This window comes from Marmota flaviventris, chromosome 17 (assembly GCF_047511675.1).
Source record: "Marmota flaviventris isolate mMarFla1 chromosome 17, mMarFla1.hap1, whole genome shotgun sequence".
NCBI lineage: Eukaryota > Metazoa > Chordata > Mammalia > Rodentia > Sciuridae > Marmota > Marmota flaviventris.
The window spans coordinates 41712653-41736983 of record NC_092514.1 but is presented as its reverse complement, the minus strand read 5'-3'; the positions used below and the strand labels follow the sequence as shown (position 1 = coordinate 41736983).

The 24331-nt window shown below is 33.8% G+C and overlaps 1 protein-coding gene and 1 pseudogene across 3 annotated transcripts in view; one reads left to right on the top strand and one right to left on the bottom strand.

Annotated features, from left to right (window-relative positions):
* The window catches only part of Usp32 (ubiquitin specific peptidase 32), a 167360-nt gene that overhangs the window by 111783 nt on the left and 31246 nt on the right, over positions 1–24331 (top strand). Inside the window, exons 14-22 of one of the 3 annotated variants that reach the window (XM_071603755.1) lie at positions 4885–5036; positions 5475–5615; positions 14431–14590; positions 18089–18243; positions 19347–19428; positions 20668–20742; positions 21136–21274; positions 21708–21813; positions 23508–23681. In XM_071603755.1, coding sequence (XP_071459856.1) covers positions 4885–5036; positions 5475–5615; positions 14431–14590; positions 18089–18243; positions 19347–19428; positions 20668–20742; positions 21136–21274; positions 21708–21813; positions 23508–23681 — 1184 coding nt within the window. Of the gene's footprint in view, positions 1–4860; positions 5037–5474; positions 5616–14430; positions 14591–18088; positions 18244–19346; positions 19429–20667; positions 20743–21135; positions 21275–21707; positions 21814–23507; positions 23682–24331 lie in introns of all 3 variants that reach the window. The other 2 variants (XM_027950240.2, XM_071603754.1) reach the window with 2 other exon arrangements.
* LOC114104223 (high mobility group protein B3 pseudogene) lies at positions 11849–12936 on the bottom strand (annotated as a pseudogene).

The following is a 24331-nucleotide window of genomic DNA, read 5'->3' as shown; positions in this document are numbered from 1 at the left end:
CAGCCCCCTAAGTAATGTAATAGTAATCTTACTGTCTTTAATAACTAACTTTTCAGCATATTCCAGAACATTACTTCAATTTTACACCCATAATAGAGGAACTGTGGAAAACATTTTCAACAAGTTTTTATTTTTCCTAAGGTTGATTTGTAGATGGCTCTTTGCTTAAAGTGATTGTAGTTAATACAGAGTAGTGCCTTCTCTCAAAGTGGTGCTGATATTGGGAATAGTAGAGGACACATGTTGAGTGAAAGTATCAATACCTGGGTATTCACCAAACTCAGGGCACTTAAGAAAAAGAAGCTCACCATACAGTCACTTCATAAAAGTAGACATGGTAATCATTCTACCAGATTTGTATACATCCAAACAGTATGAAAAAGCAAGGGAACAAACAACCACAAAGAGCCCACAACACTTCAACACCTGATCCCATTGACACTATGATGAAGGAAATGTCAGAAAAAGAATTTAGAAAGTTTATAGTTTAAAAGTTCAGTGAGCTGAAAGAACATGGAAGGAATGAACTTAGAAAATACAGGACCACCATTATGTACAATTATAATGCACCAATGAATATGGAACAAATAAAAACTAATAAAATTAAAAATTAATCAAAAATACAATAGTTTTACATAAAAAATACATATGTAATATAAAAAAAGAAAAAATATAAGAAATGAAAGATCATTTCAATAAACCTTCAGAAAAAGAACTAAAAAGAAATCCTGAAATAAAAAACTCATTAAATCAAGTTAAAAATTCAAATGAAAGTATCACTAATCAACGAAAGTACTTTGAAGACGGATTCTTAGGCCTTGAAAACAAACTATGTAACCTTGAAAATAAAGTCAACAATGAAGAAAAGATATTAAGAAACTATGACCATTAACATTAAACAGGGATGAGAGGTGAGAGGGAAAGGGAGAGAGAAGGGAAATTGCATGGAAATGGAAGGAGACCCTCAGGGTTATACAAAATTACATACAAGAGGAAGTGAGGGGAAAGGGAAAAATAATACAAGGGGGAGAAATGAATGACAGTAGAGGGGGTAGAGAGAGAAGAGGGGAGGGGAGGGGAGAGGGGATAGTAGAGGATAGGAAAGGCAGCAGAATACAACAGACACTAGTATGGCAATATGTAAATCAATGGATGTGTAACGGATGTGATTCTGCAATCTGTATATGGGGTAAAAATGGGAGTTCATAACCCACTTGAATCAAAGTGTGAAATATGATATATCAAGAACTATGTAATGTTTTGAACAACCAACAATAAAAAATTTAAAAATAAATAAATAAAAATAAAAAAAATATGACCAAAAGATTCAAGAAATTTGGGATATCAAAAGTGAAGGAATGTACAACCTTTCAATGAAATAATATGAGAAAATTTTCCAAATCTTGGGAACAATATAGAAATCCAAATATAAGACACATTTAGAACTCCAAATAGGCAAGATCAAAAAAATCCTCTCCAAAACACATTATAATTAAAATGCCTCATATACAGAATGTGAATAGAATTCTCAAAACTGCAAGAGAAAACTGGCAGCTCTCATTTAGAAGTAAGTCAATTAGAATTTCAACTGAATTCTTGGGCTGGGATTATGGCTCAGCGGTAGAGCGCTTGCCTAGCACATGCAGGGCCCTGGGTTCAATCTTCAGCACTACATAAAAATAAATAAAACAAGTTTAATGTGTCCAACTACAACTAAAAAAAAATAAATATTAAAAAAAAAAGAGAGAGGGCTGGGGATGTGGCTCAAGCGGTAGTGCGCCTGTCTGGCATGCGTGCGGCCCTGGTTTGATCCTCAGCACCACGTACAAACAAAGATGTTGTGTCTGCCGAAAACAAAAAAATATTAAAATTCTCTCTCTCTCTCTCTCTCCCCTCTCTCTTTAAAAAAAAAAAAAAAAAAGAATTTCAACTGATTTCTCAACCTAGACCCTAAAAACCAGGAGGACTTGGAATAATGTACACCAAGCCTTAAAAGAAAACAGGTGCCAACCAAGGATATTATATCTAACAAAACTATCCTTTGTGATTGACAAAGAAATTAAAATCTTTCATGATAAGCAGAAACTAAAAAGAATTTTTAACCACAGAGCCTGCACCATGAAACATATTAGTTGAAGTATTTCATTAAGAGCCAACACAGGGATGACTCTCACTAGAATTATATAGTCAGTTAAATGAAAATCAGGGTAAATGAAGTATTAAAAATAAAATGTCAAGAAATAGGGCTTGCGTTGTAGCTCATGGGTAGAGTGCTTGCCTAGCACACTGTATCTGATAGCACCACATAAAAAATAAAAGCATTGTGTCCATCTACAACTAAAAATTAAAAAAAAAAAAAGGTCAGGAAATAAAAATAGTCTCTATAACAACACAGAATGAATGTAAATGGTCTAAACTTTCCAATCAAAAGACATAGATTGGCAGAATGGATCAAAAAAACAAGACCCTACCATATGGTGTTTACAAGCGACCTTATGAACAAACACATTCACAGGCTAAAGGTGAAAGGATGGGGAAAAATATGCTATGCAAATGGAGACAGAAAGCAAGCAGGGCTAGCTTTCTCATATCAGACAAAGTAGACTTTAAAGCCAAAATTAATCAGAAGAGACAAAAAAATGTCACTTTATACTGATTAAGGCAATTATCTCAAAACAAGATATGATTATAAATATTAATGCTCCAAATGTCAGTACACCTATGTACATATTACAAACCCTTCTCAATTTTTAAGAACGAAGTAGCCACGTTAAAGTAATACTGGGTGATTTCAACATACCTCCCTCACCGTTAGATAGGTTGTCCAGAGCTAACTAAGTGAAGATTGTTCAGAACTAAAAAAATACTATTAATTAAATGAATCTAACAGGCATCTCTAGAATATTTTATTTCTGTGACTGAATTTACTTTCTTCTCAGTAGCACATAGAACTTTGTCTAAAATAAATCATATTTAAGGACACAAAGCAAGTCTTTGCAAATAACAATAAATAATAATAATTTCTTACATCCTATCAGATCATAATGGAATGAAATTAGAAATCAATAAGAACAAAACCTTTTTTAACATCTTGATTAAATGATATACTTTTGAATATAGAATGGATCATAGAAGAAATCAAAGGAGAAATTTAAAAAGTTCTTGGAAACAGTACAAGAAAAGAGATGCAACATATCAAAATCTCTGAGACAATATCAAGGTAGTGCTAAGAGAAAAAAAATTATAGCATTGAGTTCCCAAATAATCTCAAATAAATGTTATACCGCAAGGCCCTAGAAAAAGAACTCACTCTAAAATCAGTAGAAGAGAGAAAAAATGTATATTTATAATATTAATAATTAAGTTCTACAATAATTAATAATTAGATCAGAGCCAAAATTAGTGAAATTGAAAATTAAAAAATGCAAAGGATTAGTGCAACAAAGAGTTGGTTCTTTGAAAAGATAAACAGAATTTATGAATGCTTAGCCAAACTAACCAAAGGAAGATCCAAACCAGCAAAATTAAAGATGAAAAAGGAGATATCACCACAGATCCTTCTGAAATCCAGAAGGTCATTAGAAACTATTTTTGAAAGTTTTTACTCCAATAAACTGGAAAATCTCAAAGATACTAACAAATTGCTAGACAGAAATGACCTGACCAAATTGAATCATAAAGATGTAGAAAACTTAAACAGACCAATATCAGGCAGTAAGATCAAAGTAGCAATTAAAAGTCTTTCAACAAAGAAAAGCCCAGGGGGCTGGAGTTGTAGCACAGTGTTGGAGTACTTGCCTAGAATGTGTGAGGCACTGGGTTTGTTCCTCAGCACAACATAAAAATAAATCAATAAAATAAAGATATTGTGTCCATCTACAACAACAATAAAAATATTCAAAAGAAAAACCCAGGACCAGATGGATTCTTGGCCAAGTTCCTTCCAGACCTTTAAAGAGGAACTGAAGCAAATTCTTCTAAAATTATTGCATGAAATAGAAAGGGAGGGAGCACTGCCAATTTCATTCTATGAAGCCAATATTACCCTGATCCCAAAATCAGACAAAGATACATCAAGGAAATAAAACTTCAGACCATATTCCTCATGTACATAGATGCAAAATTCCTTAATAAAATACTGGCAAATCACACTCAAAAACACATTGAGAATTTAGTATACCATGATCAAATGGGTTTCATCTCAGGGATGCAAGATTGGTTCAGCATACACAAATTAATAAATGCAGTTCACTACATTAATAGCTTTAAGACAAGAATCACATGACCATCTCAATAGACACAGAAAAAGCATTTAACAGAATCTATCACCCATTCATTTTAATTGTGCTGGAGAAATTAGGGATAGAGGAACTAACTGATTGACAAAGAAATTGTAAAGGCTATAAACAAATCCATCCCATATGCAGAAGAATGAAACTACATCCTTCTATTTCACCCTGCACAAAAGTCAACTCAGAGTAAATCAAAGATAATAGGAATTAGACCAGAAACTTTGTAACTGCTAGAAGAAAACATAGGATCTAGAAAACATGATAGAAGAAACGCCAATATATTGATGCATACACTGACTTCCTTTTACAAGACTTCTAAATAAAAAAGTCTGGAGGTGTAGCTCAATGGTAGAGCAACCCTAGGTTCAGTCCCTGATACCAAAAAAAAAAGTGTGTGTGTGTGTGTGTGTGTGTGTTTCCTGTCTCATACAGATTTATCCAAATCATACTGTTGTGCCAACAAAATAATAGCATTAGCTCAATATATGGACATTTGCATTCATATATTCAAGCCTATTTATGTATAGTAGCTAAAAATAAAGAGACTCCATCCTTTTTTCTCATATAGGCTTTCTGTATTCTACAACACCAGGGACAGATATGTGCTTTGCTCGACAACATAACACTTCTGACAATAACAACCAGTGTTTGCTAGGAGCCAATGGGAATATTCTGTTGCACCTTAATCCTCAGAAACCAGGAGCTATTGATAACCAGCCACTAGTAACTCAAGAACCAGTAAAGGTATGTAAGTTTTCTTCTAACCTTAAAATTATTCTCTTTCAAGTTGCCAGTAGGTTTCATTTTAGAGGTTTTGGCACATAGCAAAATGTGTGGCTCATTTTAACTAACCTGTTGTAGATGGAAATCTCTTAGCATAGTATATTTCTGTGAGAATTGTCTTAATACTTGCTTTGAAATAGTTTTCCTTGTAAATACTGTTGTTATTCTTAGGAAAGCTGTGAAAATGGTGTTTCATGTATATATGGAAGTTTCCATTCTTAAATACCTTATTTGAAAACCAAAAAATAAAAATCTCTCTGAAAATTGTGTTTTCCCACAACATGAGCTGGGCAGCGACATATGAGTTTGTTCTCCTAAGTTTTGTTAATGCACAACAGACTTCTTACTATTAAAAATCGACACTTAAATTTTATTCCTTCACATTTCATTCTTTCTAAGGCTACATCATTAACACTAGAAGGAGGCCGATTAAAACGAACTCCACAGCTAATCCATGGAAGAGATTATGAAATGGTTCCAGAACCTGTATGGAGAGCACTTTATCATTGGTATGGAGCAAACCTGGCTCTACCTAGACCAGTAAGTGTAGCTAATAATGTCTTACATAAGTAGTTACAAAAGTGGGTTTTTTTATTACTTCTCTATATGAATCCAAAATTAGTTCCTACCCTATTGTAGCAGAATATTCAGAACCTGCTGAAATTAATTAAATACTTTTAGATTCCTTCACATCCATATCTATTCATTCAGTATGTAGTAAACACTTATTAGATGCCAGCATATATTGATATGCTAATGGAATTGAGTGGCTAACATGGAGTACCAAGAATAGTCACTGACTAAGTAAAGTTAAGGAATTATGAGGGTAAGCTGTTAAATGAATCATTCAGATAAATGGAGAAATCACCTAAGACCTTAGGCCAGGGGTGAAGGAAGACAGAACACCAGGTTCAAAAAGTTCAGTAAATGTAATGAGTGGTATAAAAGTTATTTCTGAAATTACTATTACAAAGATACCAATTAGGTATCTTTATAAATTTGGTTGGATTTTTTTGGTTTATCTTTTGAAGGGGGAGCATATAAAAGATCATAATTCAAAAGCCAGGCTAGGGTTGTAGCTCAGTGATAGTATCCTGCCCCCTTCCGGGGCAGGGGCTAGTGGAAATGGGGTTTCCCTCGGTTGGAATGGGCTGGCTGAGAAATAAAACAGAGAAAACCACTGAACACAGAAAGTAGTTTCAGAAGCCGGGGGCAGGACAGGCAAGCTGATCACAGGGATTGAGCTTCTGGCAAAGATGGCGCCTGCGCCTGCTTTGTTTATATTGAAGACATCAAAGGCCTTCCATAGAAAATTATTTTCCAAAAAAGGTTAAAGGTGAGCTGTTTAGTACCTAAGGGGTTATACCCATCTAAGGAGCTACTATGAGGAACCTTCCTAGCAGAGCGGAGGGAAAGGTCACATGCATTGGGCAATCAATTGCCATGGGAGAGCCACAGAAAGTTCCCAATGCCAGGGCCTATTTCTCCCTGGCTTCCATGCCGAGAGAAGATACTCATGTAATTTCACAGATGGCTTCCAGCAGTAGTGTGCTTGCCTAGCATGTGTGAGGCTCTGGGATAGATCTTCAGCATCGTGTAAAAATAAATGAATAAAATAAAGACATTTTGTCCATCTACAACTAGAAATATTTTTAAAAAGAATTCAAAGCCAGTGAATTCTAATTGTTGCAATCATTAGGATGAGTCATTTAGATGAAATAAAATAAAGGAGTTGGAGTATGTAACAGTAAAATATTAGTAAATTACTTATATAGCATCATTTGTTATACAGTAAACAGCAAGACTCATTCCCCTGAACTATACTGTTTATATTGTCAATGAAGTAAAAATACCTTATAATAAAATTTATTTTAGTATATAAGAAACACTCTTTTGGGGCTGGGGATGTGGCTCAAGTGGTAGCACGCTCGCCTGGCATGCGTGAGGCACTGGGTTCAATTCTCAGCACCACATAAAAATAAAGATTAAAAATATGGTCAAGATGGTAAATTAAAAAAAAAAATTTAAAAAAAAAGAAAAGAAACACTCTTTTATGGTGTTCAAGTTTTGTTTAGCTGAGACATGGTAACTTAACTTCCATAAAGAGTAAAAGTATTCATTAAAGCTTTTCAAAGTGATTTTGAGGTAATAATGATTATATTTGATAAAAATTATATTTAATGGCTATGAAGAATTTAGGGTTTGTATTTGTGAGCTACAAAACACTGCTGTAGGCTGGGGATATAGCTCAGTAGGTAGTTTGCTTGCCTCACATGCACAAGGCCGTGGGTTCAATCCCCAGCACCTCAAAAAAAAAAAACACTACTGTATTCAGATCAGGTTTGATAGATAATTCTTTTTTATCTGTTTGCAGAGGGAGCACGAAACAATTCTTGAGTTAATCTCATTTCTTGAAACTTCATTGTTTATTGTGATACATCATATTCAAATATTCTAAATCTTAAGTTTTCTTATCTGTAAAATATGAATAATTTTACCTACCTCATTAGAGTTGTTTTTTTTTTTTTTTAAGTTGTAGATGGACACAATTTTATTTATTTATTTATTTTTATGTGGACCTGAAGATTGAACCCAATGCCCTCACACATGCCAGGCAAGTGCTATACCACTGAGTCACAACCCCAGCCCATCAAGAGTTGTTTTATGGATTAAATCATGTGTATGGTTTGCATATCATTTCATTCATAGTAGTCAATAAATGTTGACTATAGCTACTATCAGCATTATCATTATTATTATTATTTTTAAACAGGTATTTTCAGAGCCTCACAAAAGAGCATTTTTTTTACATTGATGCCAGATATATATTACTTTAAGCTACAGTTTAAATAAACTAAAGATCTATTTACTGGCTTAGGATTTTTTTTTTTTTTTTAATCTCTAGTTATGGTAAATTTGCCTGATTCCAGGAATGTTTGCTTCAAAAACATTTAAAATATGAGGTTCCAAATAAGTGTTTTCTCCCTTTGACCCAGTTATCCCACTCCTTGGTATATACCCAAAGGACTTAAAATCTGCATACTACAGTAGTGTGGCCACATCAATGTTTATAGCACCTCAGTTCACAATAGCTCAGCTATGGAGCCAACCTAGGTGCCTTCAATAGATGAATGAGTACAGAAAATGTGTATACAACAATGGAATATTGTGTAGCCATAAAAACAAATGACTTTTGCTTGTAAATGGATGAATCTGGATACTCTGATAATAAGTGAAATAAACCAATCCCAAAAAACCAAAGATCAAATGTTCTCTCTGATATGCAGATACAAACACACATTAGACAAAGGAGAATGAAGGGAAGGGAGGGAAGACAGGAATAGGAAAGACAGTAGAAAGAACTGGTTGTAACTTTCCTACGTTAATGTTTCCTATGTTCATTCACGAGCAGTGAAACTCCATGTACAACTACAAGGATCGAAACCTAATTAGAATAAATTATACTCCATGTATGTATAAAATGTCAAAATACACTCTACTGTCATGTGTATCTAAAAAGAAGAATTTTTTTTGTAGTTGTACACAATACCTTTATTTTATTTATTTATATGTGGTGTTGAGGATTGAACCCAGGGCCTCACACATGTGAGGCGAGAGCTATACCACTGAGTCATAACCCCAGCCCCAAAGGAAGAAATTTTTTAAAAAGTGTTTTTACCTTTATAAATCATACCACTTTTTAAAAAGTAACTATTTTATTACACATGTCAATAACAATTTAAGCAATATATTAAAAAAATAAAAATCATTTTACATCTTGCTACCTGGAACAACTATTAACATTTTGGTGTGCATCTTTCAGTTATCTCTCTGAACTGGGGATATAACTCAGTGGTAGAACATTTGCCTAGCATGCACAAGGCCCTGGGTTCAATCCCCAGTACTTCAAAAATCAAAATCAGTTATTTTTCTGTGCCTATCCATATTCATAAATGAATAATTTTATGAAATATAATCATACTATAACTGATGGGTTATGATACCCTATTCTTAAAATTTGTTTGTTTAAATAAATATACATGACAGCAAAATGCTCTTTGATTCATTGTATAAATGGAACACAATTTTTGACTTCTCTCTGGTTGTACCCAAAGCAGGGTCACACCATTCATGCAATCATATATATACCTAGGGTAATGATGTCTGTCTCATTCCACCAGCTTTACTACCCCCATATCTCCTGTCCCCTGCCCCTTTGCCCCATCCAAAGATCTTCTACTTATCCCACACCCACTCCCCCATTATGAATCAGCATCCACTCAGTTATCACAGTAAACATTCAGCCTTTGGTTTTTTGGGATTGGCCAACTTCACTTTGCATAATATTCTCTAATTCCATCCATTTACCTGTAAATGCCATGATTTATTCTCTCTTATTGCTGAGTAATATTCCATTGTGTGTATATACCACAGTTTTTTTATCCATTCATCTATTGAAGGGCATATGATACCCTGTTTTTAATCTAGCATATATACTGTGGATATGTGTGTAGGTTAATAAATTTAGGTCTATGCCATCATTTTTAGTAATTTCATAGTATTCCTTTATATACATTATATGTGTACACATATCCTATGTGGATAAATCACAATTTATTAGCCACTCACCTACTAATGAACATTTTGTTTACCTCTACTTTTAAATTGTTGAACATTCTCTTTCTAATCATGTGTGATGATTTCTTTAAAGTAAATGCCTATAAATAGAATTGCTATATCAAAAGGTAGGCACAATTTGGGGCTAGGGTTATGGCTCAGTGATAGAGTGCTCGCCTCGCATGTGCAAGGCACTGGGTTCTATCCTCAGTGAAAGAAAGAAAGAGAGAGAGAGAGAGAGACACGGAGGGAGGGAGGGAGGGAGGGAGGAAGAAATTATGTATAACTACAAAAAATAAATATATTTTTTTAAAAAGGCACAATTTGCCAGGCACAGTAGAATTTGCCTGTAATCCCTACAGCTGGGGAGACTCAGACAGGAGGATCATGAGTTCAAAGCCAGCCTTAGCAACTCACCAACGCCATGTCTCTAAAGAAAATACAAAAAAAAAAGCCGGGGGAGGGCCTGAGGATATGGCTCAGTTAAGCGCTCCTGAGTTCAATCCCTGTTACCAAAAAAGACAGGCACAATTTGTTTTGACAGATTAACATCTTCTGTAAAGATCATCTAAACTAGTTTTTAGATAAAGGAATTATATTGCATCTCATTTGTTGTGAGACATTCAAGTTTGAACAAGTTTATAGAAAACAACTAAAATATAAGTGAATGTGTGTGGATATGTGTGTGCATTTGTATATGAGAATCTGTTAAAATTATAATTTGCTTCCAAAACCTCTTATTAATCTTCAGGGGGAAAAGATATGTATTATAAAACCTACTTTATTATCAGTTAAGCTTCTATCAGAGATATTTTTATGTAGTCATAAAACTATAGTTATTATTCTGAACAGTGTATTTAAACTGAGATCATAGGAAATTATGATTGGCTTTTCAGTTGTCAGTGCCTGTCTAGGAAAGATGGACAAGTTTTATTTCTTCCAGTGGTCTTAGAGGAGAATGTCAGAGAAGGTTCTTTTTTTAAATTTTTATTTATTTATTTTGAGATGTAATACTGTTTATTTAACTTCAAAAACATTTCAGCATTCTAAACATACAAAAAATAACATAACGTTGCAAATTATATTTAAATACAGGAGATTCTTTAAATTTCATTGATGCAGTGGCTCTTTGCTGACAAAGAAGAGTTCTACAGTTTGCTTGAAAACAAAGTTTAAAATCTACTGAATTTAACTTAAAAAATTTCAATCGCTTCTCATGCCAGCTGATCCCCCTTTTTCCAAAACTAATAAAGGCAGCAAAATGGTATATCACTATATACAAAAACAAGACAACTTAAAGCTAAATGGATGCCCACTGCAATGTCAACAGGTCCAGCTTCACAGTTTACACCAAACTACAGCCCTCCAAAAGGCATCTTGCCCTATAGGGAAGGCTTCAACGCCAAGCAAGGAGCATCAATAGTTTGTCTTGATTGTTTTGTTCTTTTTTTAAAAAAAATTTTTTTTAGTTATACATGGGCACAATATTTTTATTTTGTTTATTTATTTTTATGTGGTGCTGCGAGTCAAGCCCAGGGTCTCACACGTAAGAGACGAGTGCTCTATTGATGAGCCACAACCCCAGCCACTGTTTCATTCTTTTTACAGACTAGAGAGATGCAAAGTTAATAATTGAGAATTTCTAACCAATAACTATATAGTTAATACTATCTTACAAATTAAAAAAGAAATGCCAGAAACATTTTCGATTGCCTTGTCACACCAACAACAAAGTACACAAAGTAAGAAGAACACAAATGTGCCTTTTTATTTTAAAAAATGGGGCTGCAGTTGTGGCTCAGTGGTTCAGCAATTGCCTAGCATGTGTGAGGCACTGGGTTCAATCCTCAGCACCACATTTAAATAAATGAATAAAATAAAGGTCCATCAATGTCTAAAAAATTATTTTTAAGAAGCTTATAAAAAAAGTTTGGAAATATGTACAATTTTGATACAGTTTTAGGGTGCTCTGTAAACCCAGGGCCACCTCATGTAAACCACTGACAATTTCTGGAGCACATTGAGAGACTACAATATGATCCTGATCAAATTCTATATTTGAACCTAATGAAAGAAACAGACACATCTCACGTAAGATATGTCAATCACAGTGTTCCTCTACTCTAAGGTATTGACAAAGAGATGGATAAAGTTTTTTACTCATTTTTCTCATCCCCTTCTTCCTCTTTCTCTTCTTCCTGTTCTTCTTCCTCTTCATCCTCCTCTTCTTCATCTTCCTCTTCCACCCTTTTCCAGCCAACTTTAGCAGGACCCTTTGCACCATCAAACTTTGCTTTAGACTTATAGTCAGCAACATCCTTCTCGTATTTCTCCTTCAGCTTTGCAGCCTTAGTGATGTATGGCTACTTTTTGCTGTCACTTGAGTTATTCTACATTTCACCCTGCTTTTTTGCCATGTCTCCAATGGAGATACCAGGATTTGTAGATTTGATCTTGGGGTGTAAGAATCAGATGATGGTCTTTGAGGGCATTAGGGTCCTTTTTCTCTTTGCTTCCCTTAGCTGGTCCATAACTCTTCATTTCCCGATGATAGCATACTTTATCTGCCTTTGCCATTTCTTTAAATTTATGTTTTCCAGACATTGTCTTCCATTTCTCAGAGCACTTCTTGTAAAATTCTGTACAATTGACAGGGACTTCTCTTATGCTCTCCTCTGCAAATCTGCACAGAAAAAAAAAAAAAAAAACATAAGCATACATCTTTCCCTTTGGTTTCTTGGGGTCACCTTTGGCCTTCCTGACTATATTGTTCACTAATCTGGGCAGCACAGGGCAAATGTGCGGCTCAGCATTCCCCAGTCTCAAACTAGCTATCTCCACAAGGCTGCCAACAAAAACTCTTATTACTGCTTACTGCTTATATAGGAATTCAGAAGCTCCCAAAGATAATTTTTCAAATTACATACAGAACACACTCTGTGATTTTGAAACATGTGGAGTACTTTTGAGAAATAATCCTAAAGGTTTGAGACATTGATTACTAGTGCAAAGGGAAATAAAGTAAAGCCTGACCACCTGAGACTGTTAAAGAGTCTGTAGGATTTTCTGTTTTAAAGAATCTGAATATTACTCGTGCAGTGACACGTGCTGATAATACCAGCTACTCAGGAGACTGAGGCAAGAGGAACACAAATTTGAGGCCAACCTGGGCAACTTACTGAGACCCTGTCTGAAAAAGAAAAGGTCCATCAATGGGAATGTAGTGCAGTAGTAATGCATCCATGGATTCAGCTTCCAATACTACACACACACACACACACACACACACACGGAGAGTTTGAGTGTTAACCATATTATCCTGTTAGAACACAAAACTGAAAACATGCTAATCTTAATACTCATAAAAACATATTTTGATATTAATGTTTACCTGTGTCTGTTAGCGGAGGAGCAGGTTATTTGGAAGGATCTGTTTAAAAATACTGTTTCAACAATGTGAAACCTCAATTTTGGTGTTTTAATCATAGTCAAAAAAAATATGTGAATGGATCAGTTACACAAGCAGAACATAATTAAAAAACATAGTAAATTTTTATATGGAAAAATAATATACTATTTAACATAAGAAATAAAATTTTAAGCAAATGTATAATACTGTTTCTATGTATTAACAAAATGGGGATTTTTAAAATGTTGCTCAAGGATAAGAATTTGTAAGAGTTACATACTCAAAGACATTACTGGAAATAGTGTAGATTGCTAAACTTTGGGTGGCAACAGGGCTATATAGGTAATGGCATGTAAACTTATGTAATCTTTTTACTTGTAACTCCAATTCTATGAATTTGTCTTTAAAATATCACTCATTTGTATACAACACGTGAAATAGGTAAAAGGAAAAAGTTATAGTGTGAGTGTAGTATAATCATAGTTAATATTTAAAGGATCCTTCTCCCTTAATTTTGTTGTTACTTGAATTTATTTGTTTGTTTGTTTGTTTATTGGTATTGGAGATCAAACCCAGAGACGCTATACCCCTAAACTATATCCCCAGTCTTTTTTCATTTTGAGACAGGATCTCCCTAAGTTTCTAAGGCCAGCTTCAAATTTGCAATCCTCCTGCCAAGTAGCTGGGATTACAGGCATGCACCACTGGGCCTTGGTTCATTACTTGCTTTTTAAATGAAAGAAAAGAAAGTACCCTCAAGGAGTTGATTTTATGATCTGGAGCCTAAGAATATTCAACCTTATGTAATTTAAATACATGAATTTCGGTAATTTATTGAAATATAGATAACAAACTTATTAAATATTTTAGTTTAAAAATAAATCTCACCATGGTGACATGATGTTTGTAATCCCAGCAACTCAGAAGGCTGAGGCAGAATTGCAAGTTCAAGGCCAGCCTCAGCAATTTATTGAGGCTCTAAGCTACTTAGCAAGACCTTTCTCAAAATATAAAGTAAAAAGGGTTGGGGATGTGCCCCTGAGTTTAATTCCAGTACCAAAAAAGATAAATCTCAAGGAGGATTGCAAGTTTGAAACCACCCCCAGGAACTTATCAGGCCCATAAGCAACTTAGTTGAGACTCTGTCTCAAAATAAAAAATAACATAAAAGGGCTAGGGATATAGCTCAGGGGCAAAGCATTTCTGGGTTAAATCCCCACTACCAAAAAATAAATAAGTAATTTTTACAAAGAAAGAATAAATCTCTGAGATTAAATGGCAAATTTGGTTTACTCTTTTAGAATGATCACTTTTTATCATTTACAATAGGTGATCAGAAATAGCAAGACAGACATCCCAGAATTGGAATTATTTCCTCGCTATCTTCTCTTCTTGAGACAGCAGCCTGCCACTCGAACACAGCAGTCTAACATCTGGGTGAATATGGGTATGATGAGCCTGAGAATGTTTCCTCAGCATTTACCGAGAGGTAACGTAAGAATGCAGCAAGAATACTACACATTTCTTGAAAATAAAGAAAAAATGAAAACCAAGTTGCTCCAAGTCTGCCACTGTACTAATTCACATTCCCATCCATTTTCATATAGAATCAGTGAATTACTTGTAGGGCTTAGATCTATGGTCACGCGCAATACTGGTTAGAGCTAAAGCAAAGTCTCAACAGCAAACTAGGAAGAGTTCTTTTCCTTTTTTAGTTGTAAGTTTATGAAAATAATGAATAGATTTTATATTTTTTTTCTTTGAGATAAACCATTATAAATTGTTGCTAGATTTAAGTTATAGTGTACCACTTATTGACTGGTCTTTTCAGCTCCACTCAAATTTATAAGAGTAATTCTTTTGGCAATGATTTTTTTTTTTTTTTTGATCTGTTTTTGGCAAAACATGATGTGTTTCGCATGTTAAACTAAGAATGCTTTATAAGAGACAAATTATGCAGAGCAAACATATTTTTGAAAATGAACATTATACATTTGCTTTGAAAAATGTCAAGTTCCCCCCCCCCAAAAAACCCACCAAGTCATCAAAATGAAATATAATACACAAAAAGTTCTCCTTTGATTTAGAAAGTTAAATTTTATTGATATACAATACTTGTTGAGGGCTGAGGCTGTAGCTCAGTGGCAGAGTGCTTGCCTAGCATACATGAGGCACTGGGTTCAATCCTCAGCACCACATAAACAAATAAAATAAAGGCATTCTGTCCATCTACAACTATAAAATATATTTTAAAAAAATACTTGTTGAGCTTTTTGCTTACATATAAGTGAAATTATTCTTCAGCAATAAATAATGAGTTCAACCATTAGCAAAGTCTTAGACTTTGTGTTAATAATGTCAGATTGTGTAGTTTGCAAGAAGTACTAAGCCACCACCCCTTTGTGAGTACTAGGTTCCTTTGAATTTAAACAATTTTATGTCCTCCTAAAAGGTTATATACAGATAACTTAGAAAGACTCTTACATATTTTTTGTTAAGAATTATAGCAAAACAGTGGCCTCTGCTAAACAAACTTTGTTGTGGGGGAAAACATCAAAATCAAGGAACAGAGAAAGGGAATTACTCGGAAACATTCTTCCATGGCACCCATAGCATATGTCTTTTTTGATTCTCTTTGAAAGATAACAGAGGCAAGATGTGTTGTTGCGCATTTAGTAAGTATTTGTAATACTTGTGCTGATCCTAGATTTTTGCTGCTTCTATAAATTCCCCTAGATTTGTTGGTGCTACTCAAAAGCACAAAATTATGTAGAATAAGTGACTGCCTGGGAATTGAGCTATGCTATAAATCCGTCCAGAACACAAATTTTCTTATTGTGGCTTAGGACGATTGACTTGGACACTATACTTTTGCCTATGCTTCTGAATCCTAGAACTGTGTAGTTCTGGTGCTCCAAATTTATTCTTAATTTGAAATTTTATTCATTACTAATTAGTTGTGAAATCAATCATTAATCATTTTTAATTTTATAAAAATATGCTTTCTTGCTGTAATCTTATAACTAATCCTCTCATGTATAATTGGAGAAATTTGCACTTTTATTTTCTCTTATAGATTGTCCTTTGCTTGCTGATAGTAAAAGATTTGCTTTGCTATACATTTAAAAATTGATCATGATTAAGTTTTGTTCTGCCATAAAATAATGTTCATCCTTCTTTAATACCATTTATTACAGCTGTTTTTTAGGCTCTTTTATTCCATTTGAAGTAGCAGGTATACAAATTTCCCATAGTTATAATGACTTAAATGTAGCCTTCTGTGTAGACAAGACTATAGAAATCATTATTCCTTAGATGGGTTTTCAGACTATTTTAGGTGAGTGAATTTTCCTGGAAGGTTTAAAAGAAGCAGTTGATACTAATATTTTTCTATTTGTTTAGTAGATGAAGACTCACACTAAGCTGGGCGCAGTGGCGCATGCCTGTAATCCCAGCAGCTCGGGAGGCTGAGGCAGAAGGAACACAAGTTTGAGGCCAGCCCGGGCAATTTAGTGAGAACCTGCCACAAAATAAAATAATAAAAAGGGTTGGAGGTATAGCTCAGCAGTAGAGTGTTTGCCTAGCATTCAGAAGATCCTGAGTTTAATCCCCCATCCTGAGGTAGGGTTGGGGAGAGCTCATTAAAAAGCACATTTATTGCGAGGAAAAAAGTCACTACTGAACAGATGGACAGCAGCAACCTGGAATGTATACTTGTGCCCTAGACAGATTATATTGATATGTTTTGGGGGGGTCGTTTTATAAAATATAGCCTGCCATTGACAAAGATAACCATTTTAAACTACAGCTTTCTCTTGAATTTTGGTTATATAGTTAATCAGGATTTAGCAAGATTTTTTTTTTTTAACAAGCTATCTTTGATTTTCATACTCGCCTCATTTCATCCCCCTCCTCTTTTGAAGTATGTAGTGAGACTTGATATAATCTTGCTTCACGCTGCACTTCTTTCCCCCTGTATAGTCTCCATACCCACAGATTTCTCATCTGCAGTTTCAAAAGATTTAAAATTATTTCTGTACTGAATTATGAACAACTTTTCTTGTCACTGTTCACTGAATAATATAACAATGATTTACATAGCATTTATATTGTATTCGGTATTATAAATAATCTAGAAAGTATATGGGCAGGTGTACATAGGTTATATTCAAGGACTATGCATATAAGAGACTTGAGCATCCATGGATTTTGGTATCCTAATGGTGGAGCTTCTCAGACTAGTCCCCTGAAGATTCTGAGGGACAGCTATGTTGCCACTTTTATTTCCACCTTGAGTCCTTCAGAAAATCAAGGTCATTTTGGTATTATCTTTTTGGGCAATAGCCTATATATTTCCCATCCTTTTCAATAGAACTATTTATTTATATATTTTGTCATGGGAAACTTCTTGGCCGAATTTTAAAATTGTTTGGCCATTTAGAATCTCTACCTATTTAGAATCTTAAGTAAAAATTTCTGTTAACTGTACCAATGTGCCAAGTATTTTGTCCATTTAATGGCTAAGAGTAATAGAATTAGATGGAATTAGTTTAAGAATGTAGATGAAGGGAATCCAACTATCTGCCTGGAATTGAAATCCAGTGCTATTTGATCTCCCCAACTCTTACACTGAGTATTATTTTATGTTGCTCTTGGATGTGATCCAACACCAAAGAGACAGCCAAATACCAATGCCAATTGTTGGCCAGCATGTTCCACTCTTGAGATTCAAATGTCATCAGTTATTTGGGCCTCTGAGCTTTTATTATTCTCTTTTTTTTTTAAGTTGAGACTTGGGTCTTAATTTTAAAGCTTTGTGGTACTCTTCATTTATAAAATTATTAAACCTATAATTCTCATTTCTCATCATGATTTCCTAAAACAGTGTGATTCCTATTGCTGAGAGGGGTGCACTTGCTTTCTTCTCAATTTTTTCTTGTTTTGTTTTTTATCTGCCTTTTCCTTATTGTGATTACTATAACCATAGGAAATGTACCTTCTCCGAATGCACCTTTAAAGCGGGTGTTAGCCTATACAGGCTGTTTTAGTAGAATGCAGACCATCAAGGAAATTCATGAGTATCTATCTCAGAGGCTTCGCATTAAAGAGGAAGATATGCGCCTGTGGCTATATAATAGTGAGGTAAGAGGCTTCTCATTGTCATTGCCATAGAGTCTGATTGAATGTTAAATCATCATTTCATGAGTATGAGTTTTTGTGTAGTAATTATGCTAGAAGTCATATCTAGTATCTCAGTGAAAATTTCTACTTTTAAATTATTATTTTCACACATGAAGATATTTGTCATAATCATCATTTTTTGTCATGATCCATAAAAGCATGAACATGACTGTTAGTTCATACTAAATAGATTTCATATTGGATTTGGTTTTGAAGTAGGTCATATACATGTTAAAAATTTGAAACAATCCAAAGTGTATAATTTTGTCTTCCCATCCTCTGACTCCTATCTTCCATTCTCCTCATAGGCAATGCTTTTTAATCCTTATATATTCAATATAGATTATACTGTGAAATTGGTTAGTCAGTGTAGTTTCAACCAGTTCTCCAGTCCCTGGTGCTTTCTTTTTTGTATCCTCTTTTGGTCACCATTGAAAGGCAGTGTCATACTACCAGGAATTAAATTCTGACTGCCTCATTTTAGTTGTGTAACTAAGGGCAAGTTTCTTAATTCTCTGTCTTAGTTTTTGCTACAGCGAAGCAAATAAATAATAGTATCTCCCTCAAGATAGTCATGAGAATTATAGGAAATAATTCTGTAAGCACTTTAGACAGTGTAAGCTTAAACAAAAATGTATAATCCTACTGCATGACTTTTGACTTTACATTTTCAATTCCTAGTAAGTAGTCTAGTTTCATTCAGTACATTTACGAAATTTCATACTAGGTACTAAAGACATTTTTTTTTTCTCCAAGCTCTTCAAAAAACCGGTTTCAATGAACTTCATTGTGACATTAGATGGATCTTTTCCTGATCACTCCAAAATTACATGTAATTTTGTTTTAAGGATATAAAGAATGTTTCTAAAATGAAGGAAAGCCAATTTGTCTTTCCCTCATTTTGCCACCTAAATTATAAATATTTCTGAACAATTATAATATGCTAAGTTTTCATAACATAAATTATATAAATGCAAGGATGTTTTTGGCATTCATTTTTATTTGTACATTTGTTTCAAGTTCACTAATCAAATTAACAGAAACATTTCGTCTGCCTTATACAGAATTACCTTACTCTTCTGGATGATGAGGATCATAGATTGGAATATTTGAAAATCCAGGATGAACAGCACCTAGTAATTGAAGGTATAAGATAGATGTGTGCATCTATATATTAGATTTATAGAAGAGGACTTTAAGGAGTTACTAAAATCCATTTTATAATTTTTCTGAGACAACTATTACTTAATCATTATGTTCTGGGCAGAGTGGGGGGTACCAAGGATTGAACCAGGGTTGCTTAATCACTGAGCCACATCCCCAGCCTGTTTTTATATTTTCTTCAGAGACACAGTCTCCCTGAGTTGAGTTGCTAAATGCCTCACTAAGTTGCTCAGGCCAACTTTGAACTTGCAATCCTCCTGCCTCTGCCTCCCTAGTCACTGGGATTATAGGCGTGTACCATGGCACCTGTCTCATTATGTTCTTTTTGATAAAACATATATGTTTTATCAAAACATGGACTCTTATGTACTCTTACAGTACTATTTAGATTACTTTAAAAGAAAAATTACCTATAAAAATTATCTATAATCATAGGCTGACATGGAATGGAAAAAGTGGGTAGAAACAGGTAAATTCAATTGCACATTGACACAGTGTCTTTAAGATTTTTAGACTGCCTTTTTGAATTTAAGTAAGCCGACCAAATTTCTGGTAGTAGCATAGGCTTTCATTAATCATCAATACTGGCTGCTCACCAACAGAGCTACTTGTGTATTCACACATAAATTTACATGTTGGCATGTATATGTTATTGAAAATTTCATGTGTCTTTTTTCCATGAAGTTTCATGGAAACATTGTTAATTATGTTTATATTAAATGAATGGTTTACACTAACTATTGTTAGAATGTAAGGAAGAGGGGCTGGGGTTGTGGCTCAAAGATAGAGTGCTTGCCTAGCATGCATGAGGCATTGGGTTCGATCCTCAGTACCACATAAATATAAAGATATTGTGTCCACCTGTAACTAAAAAAATAAATAAATATTTAAAAAAAGAATTTAAGGAAGAAATATCACAATTCTGAGTTTTACATATAAGAAATTCCATTGTATCTGAGCTTTAATTACTTCCCTAGATAGTTGAGTATAATTTTAATTCATGAAGATAATTGAGGTATAGTAGCTTAATGATTCTATCAAGTGACTTTAAACTCACCAATATAAAGAGAAGGAGTGGTTTCAGGGCCAGTTAACTTAAAATTACTTATTTTTTTTGTTGTTGTTGTTGCTTTTTGAAGTTTCTGATACAGAAATAAGAACTTTTTTTTTTTTTTTTTTTTTTTAGCAGAAGCAATTAACACATTCCTATCTGTCTTTCAGTTCGAAACAAAGATATGAGTTGGCCTGAGGAAATGTCCTTTATAGCAAACAGTAGTAAAATTGATCGACACAAGGGTAAGTCTCTAGTGTGTTGTTTTTAAAGAGATGATTTTAAATTTATTCTTTTTTATTCTTGTTGGGAAAACCCAACATCAAACTATTTTCTAAATTTCTTTTAGAAAATAACCCACAGTTAAATAATTTATATATTTTTAAAGACATACTTGGTGAATTGAGTTCTCAAAAAGAAAAATTGCTATTTTGGGATTATACATGACCACAGATCATGATTGCCAAAGCCATTCTCAAAAAACTTATAAGCTGTAGCATTTGAAAGGCCTGCTAAAGAAAGATTAATACTGTTTAACTGATTTTAAAAGTTATCAAAAAATATTACATTGAATATAAGTAACTTTGTTCTACAACATATTACTAAAAGGACTTTGGTTCTCATATTGTTTGTTCCAGTTCCCACAGAAAAGGGAGCCACAGGTCTGAGTAACCTGGGAAATACTTGCTTCATGAATTCAAGCATTCAGTGTGTTAGTAACACACAGCCACTGACACAGTATTTTATCTCAGGGAGACATCTTTATGAACTCAACAGGTAATCTATGATTTTTTATACGACTCCACTATTACCTCGATCTTCTCTTTCTTTGTTCAGCCAATACCAAGCTTGTTTTTATGGCATTGGATTCCTTTTTTTTTTTTTTTTTTTTTTTGCACCAGGGATTGAATCCAGGGACATTTAACCACTGAGCCACATCCACAGCTCTTTTTTATATTTTGTTGAGTTGCTCCTAAATCACTAGGATTACAAGTGCATGCCACCTCACCCACCTTCAATCTTCTCTTTTTTTATGCTAGAAGAGAAAAATCTTTTCTTATTGCCCTATTCAGTATAAAATTGGGGCAAAGGGATACTTCTCTTGTTTCAAAAAATAAGATATTTTTGATGTGATGTGCTAGACATTTCTGTGCCTGTGTGTTGTGACTTAATGAGAACCTTTGTTACAAATTTTCTTCAAAATTTCTAGGACAAATCCCATTGGTATGAAGGGGCATATGGCTAAATGCTATGGTGATTTAGTACAAGAACTTTGGAGTGGAACTCAGAAGAATGTTGCCCCCTTAAAGCTTCGGGTAAATATGTTAAAATAATATCAAAGTATTTAATTCCTAAACAGTGATTTTAAATAATCATATTTCTTTACATGTTTTGTATGTTTTTTTTTATTTTAATCAGTGTTTTTAGATCACTTACTCAGCATAAACCAGATGTCCAGTACTTTTATTTGTTCAGATGCATGCAAAATACTGCTGTGTATCTACTGGCTAGAAAAAAAAACCAAAGGCACAGTCTAAATTTGAGATGTTGTTCATTTTTCTGATTTATCAAATATCTTCTTTGTATGAATAGTAAGCGTTTTTTGATAATCCTTTATTAGCAGTATTCTAACTGCAAGATTAACCTCGGTTACATTTTCAGCACTACTAAGTTAATTAGTTTTATCTGTGGAACAAAAAAGTAGAATAAAATAATGAAATTAATGGATACAAGTTTTATGTTAGTATATATTTAGTGGATTTTAATGAATTTGGAAATGTTAATTTAAAATTTAAGTCAAAAGGTTTTTGAAGTTAAAAATTAATAATCATAATAGCTAAATTTTGACTGCTTACCATTTGCTGGGTACTATTTTAATTTATGTGTATTATCTCATTTAATTCTCTAAGTAATCCTATAGTGCTGTGTCTTAATCCCCATTTTATTGTCCAGGAAACTAAAACCCAAAGTGATTAAGTAATTTGCCCATGCTTGCAAGTATGAAAGTTTTAACCCTTAAATACTATGTTTTTTTGCCTCTAATAATAAAAGTTAGGCTATAGGCCAGAAAAGGTTACTGTGAAAAGAATCTTACATAATCTAGGGTGTCTTCTTTTGAACAATGCTGCTTTACCATTTCTGTATTAAATAACATCTGTGGGCCTTAAGAATTCAGTTTGCCCACCACAGTGAATCTCACCATCTTGTACATCCACAAGACTGGGGTCCTAATTAGAATAAAATCTATTTCATGCTTATATAAATATATCCAAATAGATTTGACTGTCATATATAACTAAAAAGAACCAACAAAAAAATAGAACTCAGTTTGCCAGTGTGATTCTGCACACAGAATTGTCCAAAATGCTTCTCTTTTTTTTTGTATGTGTGGTCATTTGAAATAAAGAACAGTAAAATTAAATGATTTTCTAAAATATAGTTGCTCCACTCTTGAAAGCAGTATGAAGATCCCTCAAAAAACTCGGCCATAAAAAGGAATGAATTTATGACTTCTGCTACTAGTAAATGAATGATCTGGAGACTATCACCCTAAGTGAAATAAGCCAATCCCCCCAAAACAAAGGTTGAATGTTCTCTCTGATATGTGAATGCTAACCCATAACAAGGGGGAGGGAAGGAGAATAGAAGTTCAGTGGATTAGACTAAGGGAAATGAAGGGAAGAGGGAAGGAATGGGAATAGGAAAGACAGCGGAATGAAACTGAGATAACTTTTCTGTGTACATATATGAATACACCACAGTAAATCTCAACATCTCATGTACATCCATAAGACTTGGATCCTAATTAGAATAACACATGCTTGAATAAATATGTCAAAATAGATTCTACTGTCATATATAAAAAGAACAAGTAAAAATACTTGCTGAAATATAGGCATACTAAATACTGTGCTTTACTTTTTATGATGTCTCTGATTGAATTTTAGGACATGTTCATTCCAAATTTTATGGGGTAGGAAATAATGAGTGTTACTCCTCGTATTTATAGTGGACCATAGCAAAATATGCTCCCAGGTTTAATGGGTTCCAGCAACAAGACTCCCAAGAACTTCTGGCTTTTCTTTTGGATGGTCTTCATGAGGATCTCAACCGAGTCCATGAGAAGCCATATGTGGAACTGAAAGACAGTGATGGACGACCAGACTGGGAAGTAGCTGCAGAGGTTTGTCCATTTTGAGTTTCTAATATAAGCAATAGATTAAATGTTCTGGCCACAAATACGTGTGACACCACTTAAATGCAAACTAAAATGTTCTGTAACCATAATTTTACTGAGAATAAAAGAATTTGTTTTATCTGCTTAACTCTTAATAATACTGAAACAAAAGCACATTTAATGAAAATAGAAAAATATTGCTATTTCACATTATGACCTTTATGCGGTGGGATAGGAATAATTATCCAGTGGAAGAGTTCCAATAATTGCTAAAATAATGTATACAGTGACTGATAGCTGTCTCTTATCTGCTTCTCACGAACAAAGAACTCTAATACTCCCCATTGTTAACGTGGTAAGAACAAATAAAAATTAAGATTTTTCATATGAATTTATTTACTTACTTACTTAACTTACACACTTATGATGCTGGGAGTGAACCCAGGACCTCACACATAATAGGCAAATGTTGAACTTTAACCCCAGCCCCTGAATTTATTATTTTACACACTATTCAGAAAAAATCATACTCTATTCTCTATTCCCTCAGTAGATAATATATTTTAAATCACATATCTGAATTTATAAATTTGTAGGCAGATAGCTTTTATATTTTAAATAAAGCAAAGTTTTATGTTCTTTGCATTTAAATGCAA